The following is a 14045-nucleotide window of genomic DNA, read 5'->3' on the forward strand; positions in this document are numbered from 1 at the left end:
CTCATTCCACACATGGTAGTTCCCAGGGCCGGCCCTGACCAATTTGCTGCCCTAGGCAAGATTTAAATTGGTGCCCCTTGTATCAAGGTTTTGTATATGTTGGTTGTGTTTTTATAATTTTTAAAATAAAAATAAACAAACACACACACACACACACGTCTGGTTCACTATCTTTGTGGGAACTCTCCATAGACGTAATGGATTTTATACTGTAGTACAACCCGTATTTTCTATCCCCCTACACTGCCACTAAACCTAAACCCATCACAGGAAACATTCTGCATTTTTACTTTCTCAAAACAACGTATCGTGTATAATTTATAAGCATTTTGAAAAGTGACTTCTATCAGCTATTACTATCCTTATGGGGACATTTGGTCCCCACAATATAAACAAGGACACACACACACACACACGCACAAACAAAAATGTGTGTATACCTATTTCCTCCACTAAACTATGCATGCTCATGTTTTCACCATGAATTAAACTAAGACATTTTTATATTTAGTGTGTATCATTTTATTTAATTTTTTAGCTATTTTAGATAAACCTGTATATAAATATCATTACTAATTTCAGAAAATAAATTTTAAAAACGCCATATATCCCCTTACAATTGCACAACTGAGTAAAAACATTAGGCTATTAAAAAAATGATATATGTTTATAAACAATTGACATGATTTTTTACAGATTCTGATCACCCAGAACAGTTGCTTACATAAAGTTTAAGGTAAAAATAACTGGAATTAATTAGCTAACGAATTAATTAACTGGAATCATATACGAATTAATTAACTGGAATCATATTTAGATAAACTGTTCATTTATTTCATCACTTTACCTCTGTCTTTATCCCCTTATTCCTTATCTTTCCTGTATCAGAGGGCTTCGGTCTTTTTGACACATCGGCCACCCGTTATAAATAATTAGGCAACTTTCCAACTTTCACTGGCGCGAGCGAACAAGCATATTCCTGTCTGTTAGATGCGCGAGAGGCGACGTGACGCAACAACAAATTCTCAACGTTAAACTGATCGCGCGTTCAATATCGGACACACTAAAGAGTCTGGGGATTTGTTTAAGGTTTTTTTAAGGTAGTATTTCGAATTAATATTAATAAAAAGTAGCAGTAATAAAACCGGGGGGGGGGGGGGGGGGGGGATCACTAATTTTGGCGCCCCTAGCATTTGCCTATTCCGCCTATGCCACGGGCCGGCCCTGGTAGTTCCTACACAAAGAGAAGAAGATAGTCACTTTATGCACATTCAGAGAACTTTTGGGGACATCACAAATGTTCATACTTACCAGATTGAATCACGGTTCATGTGATCTATCAACTGAAATTTCTCATCCAAATAGACATCACTTGTCAAAGAAACATCAGTGTCATGAGCAGAACAGAAGTTTGAGACTGGACGAACAGGAATGCCCAAACACCTCAACACTACGAGAAAGAAAGAAAGAAAGAAAGAAAGAAAGAAAGAAAGAAAGAAAGAAAGAAAGAAAGAAAGATTTCTCTTTCTCCTTGTCCATAATGCCTGAACTCTTACGTGTCGGTGACTCCAGCAAAGGCCAAGCTCTGACCATATTTGACAGGTATGGGGGGAAATCAGCCTTGAGTTTTGTTATACTTTATATGTATAAAAGTTTGGCTCTTACTTGACCAAAGTTCCATGTCCTGCAGCCAATCTGCTGTTTAGTTCCATAGTAGATTCTTCCCATGTCATTCAGCACATACTCGACTCTCTCTGCCTCCTCATGCAGGTACACACAGTCATCTAATAAAGTGAGAAGAGAGAGTTGAATTTTTACTGAAGAGTTACAGTTAATTTAAAATTGCTTTCTATTTTTACTCATCTTTTTAAAAGATTGTCAGCATAGCATATGTGTGTTTGAGATTCAGATGAGAAATGAACAGCATGTAAATGTCATTTTCAGGAGCACATGGTAAAGTGAATCTTCCTCCTGCACAGTGAGTCACGACACTCAGTTGGCATCGCCCAACACAAGCAGTCGGAAGAGAGTGCACACACAGTTTGATACGGTTTTGGCCCTTTTCGACGATCTTTGCTCCCCAGCAGTCTTTCTTGAATTCTTCCACAATTGGAACGATCACAAGTGCCATCCCGGATGGATGGGATATGACCTGCAAAGCACACAGAAGAACAAGAGATTCCAGTGAGGGAAGAAATAATATACTTTTTTCTCATGTGGTTGTTAAAGAAGGCTATAACTGACCAAGTATCAGCTCCAGATGAAGTTTGTCTCCACTTCGAATAAAAGGTTATGTCAGCTCGACCCAACTCTGGAAACTCCGTCCTCTATGAATGATGAGGTCATTGCTCTTTTAATAATTTGTGTGATGTTCCAGTCGATTTTGTCCTTTTCTGCCTTTTAGGAGGTCAATAGAGCACACCTGCAGCAACGCATTTGAGAACAAGCAAGGGTAGAAAACAATCAAAGATCAGACCTTAAATTGGAAATGTAATTCCCACTATGCACTGCAGTCATATGAGCTTATAGTGCTTACCATCACTTCCACATACTTGCTTGCCTTTGGAATTATTGCACGGGTTGAGATTGCAAATTGACTGGCTGAATTTCCCTTGCTGCTCTTCCAGTTCCCGTGCAAATATTTGCACAAGACATACTTGAAGCTTCAAAGGTGAGAGAGAGAATGGAAAGATTATAGAACAAAGCATGGTATTTAAAAAAAAAACGGCTGTCTAATTCTGAGAATTGAAAAAAAATCAAGTATAACTTTAGACTTGTATTCATTTTCTTAAAATATAGATGATAAATAAAATACAGATGGCAGTTTTGTAAATGCAATGATTAAATACTAAAAAACCAGGGCCCAAATAAAAATAAAACATTGAATGTGTTGATACTTACATTTTAGTAGTTCTAGTCCCTGAATGTGACTTGCATCTGTTTATTTACAGAGTAATCAGAATAACTGTTCTCAGAGAGCTTAAATTAATAAAACATGTGAAAGTAGGTCTTGCTGGGATGAACCACTGTTGCTCCAAAAGTTTTTCTCTGCTACACACTGGTATATAATGACCTCCTCTCCACCCACACTGCCCACAGTGTGTGGGGAAAAAAAAGTCTTCATGGTGAGTCACACAAGGTTTTTTTTTTTACTGCCTTTTACCTTATAAAACAACCTTTACTGTAGTATGATTGCTCTAGTTCTGAGCTGTCATTTAGAAATATCAGACTAGATAATTATGCAGTATTTTCAAATGAATGCAGGTAATGTGGGTCACTATTTTGTCAGTGGCATTTTTATATGATCCAATATATGATTTACAAATGTCATGTCTGTTGGGGATAAATCTAATGATTTTAGTAGTTAAATAATCTAAACATACTGGAATGACTGAGATTAAGTGACTTAATTTTCTTCACCCTATACTGCTATACTATAGGTGGCACTTACCTACTTTTTTCCATAATTTATATTGATCAGATGAAAAACTTTGGTGACTGATACACAACTTTTAACACTGCATGCAGTTTTTGTCTACTGATTTTTTGTTTTCCAATCAGTTTGTTCTGATTGAACAAGCGGTTTGTTGTTAAACAACATTCAACGTATTCACATTGTGAAATGATGTATCATGTTGCCATATTCAAATAAAGATTTGAAAAAGTAGACCATGTGTCACTAATTAAACAAGCATATGTTCAGCTAATTGTCAGCCTCTTACATGTCTGCATCGAGAGTTTACAGAATTCAAGCGAAAATGTTTTAAACAAAGTTCGGGAGGAGCACATTAAAATGTCTGATCAGCTTAGAATTTTTATCTTGGATTCAATAAGATGTATTGCATGAAGAAAAGGCTCAGCACCCAAGGCTCTATTATTGCCTCAATGGCGTATGTCTTTGGGCGGATTGCTGAGGTCATCATGACTACTAACGTTTCACAGATTTAGGAACTTTTTTTAGCACTAAAATGCTTTGTAAAATACTCTTAGAGCAAAAATGTAGGGGGGTCCTAAAATGAGGACTGACACGGCCATTATTTTTAAGAATTTCTCCTAAATCGGCAAGTTAGGAGCAACTTTAGCTTTAAAGGGTTACTTAAGCGATTTAGCATATGGCTTTGTATCAGAAGAAACCCGGGAGTATATTCGAAGGATCTAGGAGTTGTTGTCTTTCATACCCCAAGTTCTTTTAAAAAAGTGCAGACAATAAATGGATATGTGAACAAGCATAGTATACATCTGAAATCAGTTCAAAACGCTTTCAAAACAAAGGTTGCATAAAATAATGAACTTTATACATGCACAGAGCTTATAAGTATGAAAGCTCAAGAGATAGTGTTTTTAAAGGGTTAACTTTGCAGTGATTAATTGGTATGCCTTTAAATTACTGCTAGTTTAGAAGAGATGAAGCACAGAAACAAAAGTCCACAGTCTGACGTTTGTCACAGTCAAAAATCCAATGCTGGTCAATTAATACTGCATTATTACTATAATACCGTTAATATATTAATACTATTAATACTGTATTGCTACCGTAACCGTAGAAATACATTTAAAACACACACACACCAATGTGCACCTAAGATTGTCTAAATGGAACATTTGACAACAGAGGTGCATCCAAAACAGCCTTCCTAATACTACAGTAAAACTGACTGCAAAGAGGAGGTAAAAACAGCACCAAGCGGAGCAGATAAACTGAAGCTGAAAGAGACTGATGTGCCAGCCAACAGTGATGCTATAATATGGTGTCGCTGCACTAAGGAAGCCTTAAAGTGAAAGAGTGGATATTTGAAAATGTAATTAAGAGATTTGAATCTCGGAGGTGTGATTCAGAAGGACACCAGGTCATAGCATGAAACACCATCAACACTGTTCTGTGTGTTTCCAAAGTTTAGTAGACATTTAGTATTAATGAACTGGGATAACAGCATACCAGAATGATTAATTATGGGTATAACTGACTAAAGATTTATAATAACTGCCTGCTATTATAATACATAAGAGTCATTTAGGAGATTGCCTTACAGACGATCCTTGCAAAGCTGTTTTTCCAAAAGTACAGCGCTGAAAGCTCATTAAGCACTCCTTTAGAGTTTCGCAGTTGCAGCCTTTCTTCACCTGTGCCACACCTCCCCATATATTCATTTGACTGAACTAAATTACTGTCGTCTGATAAACACAATGGAATGAGCGATATTTTGTGTGTTGCCATATAATTTGAGTGGTTATACAATAGTGATCTCTCATTCTTTCACAGTTTTTCAGTGACATTTCAAGCCTGACCACAGTGAGTCTGACATTTATTTCCAAAATGGCTCTTGAACTTGCATCAATTTACTCAAGTGCGTTCATTGCCAACATAATTGTCAGAGAAAATAGCTAAAATAATTTTAAACGAGGATAGATGGATGCCATTTTATTGTTTTCAGTCAAGTCCAGAATTACTAGTCGTATGTCATATCAATTTGCTAAAGCCCTTGTAGAGTCGTTGTTCTAGTAATGATTTGCTGATGGGTGTTTGTAGGTCATTTTGACTTAATTGGTCTTATTAAAGGCTATTTCTCCTAATTTTCTCAGGCGCTTTCTAGGCGGAGCATGAGCTTCAGTTTGGGGATGGTGAACAGTCTCAGAAACGGAAAAAGTACATGACGAACTCAGTATGTTTGTTTTAGAAGAAGCTTAAGTTATGACATCAGATTCCTCGCTTGTCAGGAGAAATATCTTCCTATATCAGGGGACCCTGTTTGGTTTGTAATCATGGGGTCTGGAGAAACACTTCACCCTCTGACAGTAACAAAAAAAAGGGAGGGGGGGGTCTGGGCTTAAATAAAACATGGAAATGAAACATACCATTTTAATTTACATTACTCTCTTGTGAATTTTTTTAATCTCCTCCTTCCAATTTTATGAGTCGTTCTATTTAATAACAAAGTCGTACATCAGAGTCATCCTTGTTCTGATGATCATCAGATAAATGTAAGAGTAATTGACAATTAACTGTACTGCAATTTAATTTAATATAATCATGCAATTTACTGTATGTCAGACCATTTTCCCTTAATCCCTGATCTAATCTCTCTGTTAAAGGGAGCTTCATTCTTTCAAATATACGTAATGGATGATTTTAATTGATCACATGGCAGTCCGATTCTGACTAATCGCTGCAGTGCATAAAAATCATAAATCATTGTAAGATTAAACCAGACTAACAAACAGGGTCGGTCAGTAAGAAACATGCAAACATACTTTGTTGACAGAATGTTTCTGATATAAATCAAGGATAGATTCCTCAGTTTTATGACCAATGTCAGTGTCTTAAATGGACAGACCTGCTCTGTCAGTAAGAGGACTCTACCTAGTTTTAAAGTTCACAACAATTAAACTAAGATGTTAATTAGTCCCATTAATTCAATAAAACAGGTCATTAAAATGAACATGCGTGACTCAAAATCCTTTGATCCCTTTCTTAAGAGGACAATTTTTTACACTTCTGCTATGAGCTGTGGACAGGGTGGAGATCGAGATCTAGTATAAAAATCCGTTCTACGGTGGAGACGAACATCAGTGCGATCAACAAGCTGGTTAAAACAGGACTCACTGTTCACTTGCTTCAGTAAATCTAGTTCTCCGTTCAGTTTCTCTTAAACAAGGACAAGGACTAAAACATGTAAGTAATCAACTTTGACATTGTTTGAAACGTATTATCTGGTTTATTTGTGCATAGATATTGCTATAAGAAAACTATACTTATCTAGATTTCATAAGATGTTTCTATCAAGAGTTATTTAGCAGATTATTATTTCTAAAGGCTCTTTTTCTGGCATGATTACATATCGGATATTACAAATATTGGTCTGATCATTTAGAAAACAGCCAAATGAACAGATCTAAAAACACCCAAGAGGCCTTATTTGTGAATTATTAACCATCTAATGACCAGTTACTTTTCACACTAATGCATCTCTTTTTGTCTTTTTTGCCCAGCATGCCTTTTGTGTACAACCCATACAGAAACCTCTGCACTGTCGGCCGTTTCCCAGCTTGCAAACTGCAAGCGGACGACTGCAGGAAATTCACATGCTACACACCGGCTTATCCTTATCATTGCGTTAACCCTTGCGCAAATGTTAACCCTTGTGCCAACCCTTGCGCTAAAACTTATGTAAACCCTTGTGCAAACCCTTGGTCTGTCCCTTATAATTACCCATGGTTCAACCCTAGTGTGAACCCTTGTGTCAACCCTTGTGTTAACCCTTGCGTCAACCCTTGCGTCAACCCATGTGCTACTCCATACACTAATCCTTGCAACTATGTCACTCCATGCCGTGATTACGAGACTAAGGAAGTTGTCATCAAGGAGTGCATGGATGATTGCACAGTCAAGCGAGTCTGTGGAAATGATGGTAAGAGTTGTAGATCTTCGGCCGGCAATGCATGGTGGGAAATGTATTATTGTAATAACTCAATGAAGGATCTGTTTGATATTTAATGGCTTGCCTTCTGCTTTTTCGTTTTCTCAGAAGCTGTCCTCCGAGTGAGTAAAGTCGATCTTCTCAAGTGCAGGACCGGACAGAATCGTCAGGAACATCACACACACTGTTTCCCTGATGATCACCTCATCGTCCGCAGAGGACAGCGTTTCAATATGTGGGTTGATCTGTGCCGTCCTTTCAATCCCAGCTGCGACAAACTTCACCTGGAGCTGAAACTAGGTTAGTTACTGTATGGCCCGCACGTGCAAGAGGACATGCAGATACAGTACAGAGGAGGAACTTACACTTCTTCCCTCACTGGAATCTTGTTCTTCTGTGTACTTTACAGGTCATATCCCATCCATCCGGGATGGCACTTATGTGATCGTTCCAATTGTGGAAGAATTCAAGAAAGACTGCTGGGGAGCAAAGATCGTCGAAAAGGGCCAAAACCGTATCAAACTGTGTGTGCACTCTCTTCCGACTGCTTGCGTTGGGCGATACCAACTGAGTGTCGTGACTCACTGTGCAGGAGGAAGATTCACTTTACCATGTGTTCCTGAAAATGACATTTACATGCTGTTCAACCCCTGGTGTAAAGGTACATGTTTGAGTACACTTTAAAATAACACAAAACCAAATGAGAATATGAAGATTAAACTGAATGTGGAAAGAAAGCTCGATTAAGCTTTATGAACCTTCAAATCCAATTTTCTGTGTTCTCAGACGACTGTGTGTACCTGCATGAGGAGGCAGAGAGAGTCGAGTATGTGCTGAATGACATGGGAAGAATCTACTATGGAACTAAACAGCAGATTGCCTGCAGGACATGGAACTTTGGTCAAGTAAGAGCCAAACTGTTATTCATATATTACTATATGTTTACCACCTGCAAATTACTTTCAACATTTTAACATCTCAACACAGGGTTTAATACACATCTATAATAAAACCAGATCAATCTCAAAGACTTGGGAAAAAGATTGCAACCTATGACTCTTTCAATTCTTTAAAAGAACCGATCAAAAGACTCTAATCGCTCCGAATCATTTCAGCGAATTCATCCCTTAATGTTAAAGTGGTTGAGCTTTTTATTTGTGTCGGTTAGGTTTGTAATAGGATTTAAATCAAAGTAATTACAAAATAAATCCGTTTTTAAATTATGTTTGATTCAGTATAGTTTGTGAGCCGTACTGTACATTTTTATAGTTTATCATATCCAATTTGCCGTCTGATTCTTAGTTTGAGGAGGGAGTCTTGGCTGCATGCTTGTATGTGTTGGAGAAGAGTTGCACCCCTTGCTCAGGATGGAGAAGCCCTGTTAACATTTCCAGAGTGGTGTCCGACATGGCAAGTCTTCATTTTCTTCTTAACAATATCCTGAATTTGATGTTGAATGAAGCTTGAGTCATAAAAACACATTTTCAATCGTCTCTCCTTAACAGGTTATTGCCAACAAAGACTGTGGTGTGTTGATGGGTAACTGGTCAAACTGCTATGGAGATGGAACTTCTCCTACATCCTGGTGCGGCAGCAGTGCCATCCTGAAACAATACCACAAATGTGGAGGAATACCTGTCAAATATGGTCAGAGCTTGGCCTTTGCTGGAGTCACCAACACACGTAAGAGTTCAGGCAGAATGGGCAAGGAGAAAAAATGGTTGAGAAAGTGATTTTAGATGTAAGGCACTTATTCTTCTTCGGTTTTTCTTTCTTTCTTTCTCGTAGTGTTGAGGTGTTTGGGCATTCCTGTTCGTCCAGTCTCAAACTTCTGTTCTGCTCATGACACTGATGTTTCTTTGACAAGTGATGTCTATTTGGATGAGAAATTTCATCTGATTGATCACATGAACCGTGATTCAATCTGGTAAGTATCATGAATATTTGTCATGTTCCCAAAAGTTCCTCTGAATGTGCATAAAGTGACTATTTTCTTCTCTTCGTGTAGGAACTACCATGTGTGGAATGAGGCCTGGATGGCTCGTTCAGACCTGCCATCTGGTTTCGGAGGTTGGCAGGTGCTTGATTCCACTCCTCAGCTGACCAGCCAGGGCTTCTTCCGCTGCGGCCCGACCTCTGTTGCTGCGATCCGCAGTGGACAGACCTTCCTGAAGCATGACGTGCCCTTCCTTTTTGCAGAAGTGCGTTAATTTCTTTCCTTTAGCATTCTGCCATTGACTAACTTATAATGACTAATGATTCCTGCTGTGTCTCCAGGTGAACAATGATAAAGTTTACTGGCAACGAAAATGTGATGGGACATTTGGTGTTGTTCACGTTGAGAAGGATGTAGTAGGTCACTGCATCAGCACTAAGGCTGTCGGCTCAGATCAACGTGTAGATATCACAAACCTCTACAAACACCCACTTGGTAAAAACATGTAATTTAAAACATCTGGTTAGGATTCATGGTCTCACCTTTGACATCTCCTGCTTTCATTAATCAGGTTCGTCTGAGAAGTGTGCCGCTTTGGAAACAGCCCTTCGTCATGGCTCCAGGAGATGCACATACCCACTGCCCTGTGCTGAGGATGTTGTCTGTGAAGTCAGCCTGAAGGGTGATGGGCCGTGTGTGGGAAAAGAGGCCGTGCTTTGCATCAATCTAAAAAACAAATGCAGCTCACCTCGTAGCGTCACCCTCCACAGCCATGCAGCAGCCATGTACTACACTGGAGTCAGGAAGACCTTCCTGAAGAGAGACCAGACATGCATTGAGCTCAAGCCCTCTGAATGTGAGAAATTATAAAGTTTCATTTAATTTGTTGGATATTTAAAATATACACTTGTAACGAAAGCATGAATATTTATAGGCAAACCTATGGAATGGACCCTGAGTTATGACGAGTATAAGGAGCACCTGGTGGATCACGCCACCCTGATGCTCAATCTCTTTGGACACGTCGCTCAGACTAAGCAGATTCTGGCCACCCAGTACAGCTTCAGACTGCGCACTCCAGATCTGGTTATCGCTGTGAGTTAAAGAATTTAACTTACTCTGTTGATCAGTTTAAATAGTTTAGTGCTGAATTGTGTCTTGTATGTGGTTCTTCTCAGCCTGTTTGTGATGCTGTCCTGGGTCAAGAAGTGCCAGTCAAAATCACATTCCAGAATCCACTGCCTTGTGTCCTGAAGAACTCGGTATTCCGCTTTGTGGGACTTGGACTGCAGCATGCCAGAGTTGTCAACTATGGGTAAGACACTAGAATATTTGTAATTTTCAAAGAATTATATAAAATTGATTGATGAACACAATGCTCAAAAATCATTCTGTGTTGCTATACAGTTTGTGATCATTTAATCGAGAGAGCAAGAGAGACATTAAAAATTATAGTAATATATTTGTGTCGCGATAGTTTGTGAATATTTAATCTACACTGTAAAAAACAAATTCTCCAATTGTCACCAATTAAAACATTTCTAGTGACTGATCACATCTAAATTTTTCAGTTGGCCAAATTTAATTTCTGTGAATTGATGCAATTTAATTCACAAAACTTCCTTTTGGCCAACTAAAAAATTTAGATGTGATCAGTCACTAGAAATTTTTCAATTGGAGACCTGAATTTTTTTATTTTATTTTTTACAATGTAACAAAAATTATTTAAAAATATATTTAGAATATACATTGGATATATTAAATAATAATGTGTTTCTATATAGTTCATTATTTAATCTAAATATATATATATATTTTTTTGGTAACACTTTAGTATGGGGAACACATTCACTATTAACTACAACTTTTGCCTCAATAAACTCCTAATTTACTGCTTATTTATAGTTAGTAAGGTAGTTTTACTAAGGTAGTTTTTGTAGCATTTAAGTTTAGGTATTGGGTAGGATTAAGGATGTAGAAGAAAGTAATGAAGAATAAGGCATTAATATGTGATTTTTAAGTACTAATAAACAGCCAATATCCTAGTAATAAGCATGCTAATAATCAACTAGTTAATAACTGAACCCTAAAATAAAGTGTTACCATATATATATTTTTAAATAAATACATAAAGGATAGTACATTTATATATATTGCATAATAGAATGCTTTTCTAAAATTTATCGTTCAAGATGAAAGTATTCTTTAAAATTAAGTTTAAATATAGTAATATATGTGTCGCAATACAGTTTGCGAATATTTAATTAACAAATATTATTGGAATATAATAATACTAAATTTTCTTTGTATTTTCTTCCTCAGTGACATTGCAGGACATGCCACCGTGTGCCTGACTGAGAAATTTATTCCCAAGTGTCACGGGCCACATAAACTTCTGGCCTCATTCGACTGTCCTCAGCTCACTCAGGTGCATGGATTCACCAACATTGTGGTCAAACAGCACAGCTAAACCAATCGAATAACCAAAAGAGAACAACCGTCAAGGCTCCACTGAATAGAAAGCTCTCACATTGGATGGATTTAAATTGCATCTGTTAGTTTTACTTTACCTACCATCTGTAAAAATTACACATCTGATGATGCATTTAATCACAATCTAGGATGGTATTGTTTTCTTGTCTTAAATTATATTTTCCTCTCTTTTTACCTAGTATTTTGGTGGCATTCATTTACCTAGTTTTCAAATGTTATACTGAATAATCACTTATAATCAAGTTTATTTCTTTTCCTTTTAATTTTTGATAGTTTTTTTTTCCTCATTCTTATGAAAACTAAAATAATTGTTTCATGGTGTTGGTTACACTGTCCTGTGCAGCTTGAGCTTCAAATAAAATATCCCCAGCATACTAAACTGTGTCCGATTGTCATGCATCTATCAAACTGAGGGTTTATTCCTCTTTTCATTCGAAATAAGTAATACATTCTTGACTTATATCATTTCCAGAACAAGTAATTTTATGTTCACAAAAAATCAAGACTTTTGCAGACTGCTTGTCATCACTGGTCTCTAAAACCTCAAAAACAAATATATAGAGCATTGCTTCGTTGGTAATAAAAGATAATATAAAACACATTTCAAGTCAAATAATCAAAAGAAAACAGAACAGATACTACATTTAGTGTTAAAATATATATATATATATAAAATGGTCTGACATCTGAATCTACCATCCAGTAACAGCTGATTAAGTCCATCCAGTTATCCAGGCGAATGAAACACATTCAGTGCATTGTACTGAATCCCTGAGAAAGAGACGGCAGTCTTGGTCTGATTCTGAATAAGCTTCTATTCTGCACAAACACATCTGAATCCAGTTCAGATCACGGTTGTAGAAAGAACTTTGAGCCTCTCCTCATGCAAAAATCTTCATGTTAAGCGAGAAGGGAAAACATCTTGTAGGGTCTGATTTTCAACAAGGCATTGATTCATGAGCACGACTTCAGTGAGGGCGCAAGGTCCCGAAACAGTACACTGGTTTCAGAAAGAGCAGGTCAGTCAGGATTGGTCTGAAGAGGTCTCGAGTCTGATGGTAATATGACTCGCTGCTCATCAATCCGTTTGGCCTGGGAGCGAAGGATGAGGCTGAAGAAGTCGTCGTCTGGGACTGTTGGGCCTCTGGTGGGCGGGGGAGGAGGAGCACACCTCTGATCATCCAGTCTGGATCCCTGAAGTCAAAAACAGACACGGAACATACGCCTTCAAAAGGATGTGATATGTAATATTTAAAGAGGATCTATTATGCTTTTTATTACTCATAAGTTTGCAATGTTGATGTTTGAGCATGAAAAACGTCGAAGCACAAAGTCCCTCCAAAGTGTTCTCTATATCAATTTTCTTCCGTAAACGGAACATGTCATAATATTCCTCATTTAAATAATTCATGCCGAAGGCATATCCAAAATATGGGCGGGCCTGGTCGAGATAGTTAGTAGTGCGTTGAAACTCAAGGTTATGGTAAGGAGCGCTTGACCAATCACATCACACTGATCCAATCAACCAATCAGATTGTGCTTTTTGGAAAGAGTGGCTTCATAAAGATAGGTGCTGAATTTGCCATATAAATGGGGCACTATTGGAGACAGCCATTTTTAGTGGCATCTGAAACCAAAATGATGTCCCACAATGCACCGTATAAAGCGTACAACTGATGTACACAAAAGACTGTAAAAAAATATGGACGTAGCGTCCATGACGTCCATGTTTCTGAAGAAAGTTTTTGAAACGTGAAGTCAGCCATTGCCATCTTGTGGCCACGCCCTTAATTATGCAGAATTTAAAGGCTTAATATAATGTAAACGAATGAGTTATAAAAAAATTCACCCCCCCTCACAGTTGTCATGAAGGGCAAAATTAGCCATATAGACCAAAACCACAATTTGGACCAGGCTGTAAACATGTTTTCTTCTGCTGTAGAGTTGGGCATTTTAACATGGGGCTCAATGAGATTCTGCTCCCTTCTGGAGCCTGGAGCCTAGTGGCCAGTCGATGAATTGCAGTTTAAGTCACTTCTGTATTGGCTTCAACAGAAACTGGGGGAGGCTGCCGCTTGATGTTTTTTTGAACATTTTAAGCATGAGACGTATTCTAGTAGATCCCCAAAAAAATCAAGACTTTGTAAAAGGGCATAATATGGCCTCTTTAATGATGCAGCCTAATAATAAACATAATCAAC

General features: G+C 37.8%; 2 protein-coding genes and 1 long non-coding RNA gene across 4 annotated transcripts in view; 1 reads left to right on the forward strand and 2 right to left on the reverse strand.

Moving 5' to 3' along the window:
• Positions 1–12208, forward strand: part of LOC137078368 (protein-glutamine gamma-glutamyltransferase K-like) — a 119101-nt gene extending 106893 nt beyond the window's left edge. The window contains exons 2-15 of the mRNA XM_067445585.1: positions 6475–6670; positions 6988–7406; positions 7524–7715; positions 7825–8076; positions 8202–8320; positions 8718–8825; positions 8921–9098; positions 9204–9342; positions 9424–9616; positions 9693–9846; positions 9923–10207; positions 10286–10446; positions 10530–10666; positions 11674–12208. Coding sequence (XP_067301686.1) covers positions 6989–7406; positions 7524–7715; positions 7825–8076; positions 8202–8320; positions 8718–8825; positions 8921–9098; positions 9204–9342; positions 9424–9616; positions 9693–9846; positions 9923–10207; positions 10286–10446; positions 10530–10666; positions 11674–11821 — 2484 coding nt within the window. The 5' untranslated portion in view covers positions 6475–6670; position 6988 and the 3' untranslated portion in view covers positions 11822–12208. The remainder of the gene's footprint in view (positions 1–6474; positions 6671–6987; positions 7407–7523; positions 7716–7824; positions 8077–8201; positions 8321–8717; positions 8826–8920; positions 9099–9203; positions 9343–9423; positions 9617–9692; positions 9847–9922; positions 10208–10285; positions 10447–10529; positions 10667–11673) is intronic.
• On the reverse strand, positions 1162–7869 carry LOC137078371 (uncharacterized). 2 transcript variants are annotated; one of them, XR_010905293.1, is made up of 7 exons: positions 7781–7869; positions 7501–7699; positions 2537–2663; positions 2245–2422; positions 1666–2152; positions 1312–1450; positions 1162–1234 (listed from the first exon to the last, which is right to left on the reverse strand). It is a non-coding gene; the product is annotated as an uncharacterized lncRNA (long non-coding RNA). The 2 variants fall into 2 exon arrangements; XR_010905294.1 differs by lacking the exons at positions 7501–7699; positions 7781–7869 and adding an exon at positions 2902–4000.
• Positions 12209–12505: 297 nt separating the features above from the next.
• Positions 12506–14045, reverse strand: part of gpsm2l (G protein signaling modulator 2, like) — a 37144-nt gene continuing 35604 nt past the window's right edge. The window contains exon 14 of the mRNA XM_067445586.1: positions 12506–13038. Within this exon, the coding sequence (XP_067301687.1) occupies positions 12865–13038 (174 nt within the window). The 3' untranslated portion in view covers positions 12506–12864. The remainder of the gene's footprint in view (positions 13039–14045) is intronic.

The sequence above is a fragment of the Pseudorasbora parva genome, chromosome 6 (genome assembly GCF_024679245.1).
Source record: "Pseudorasbora parva isolate DD20220531a chromosome 6, ASM2467924v1, whole genome shotgun sequence".
Classification (NCBI taxonomy): domain Eukaryota; kingdom Metazoa; phylum Chordata; class Actinopteri; order Cypriniformes; family Gobionidae; genus Pseudorasbora; species Pseudorasbora parva.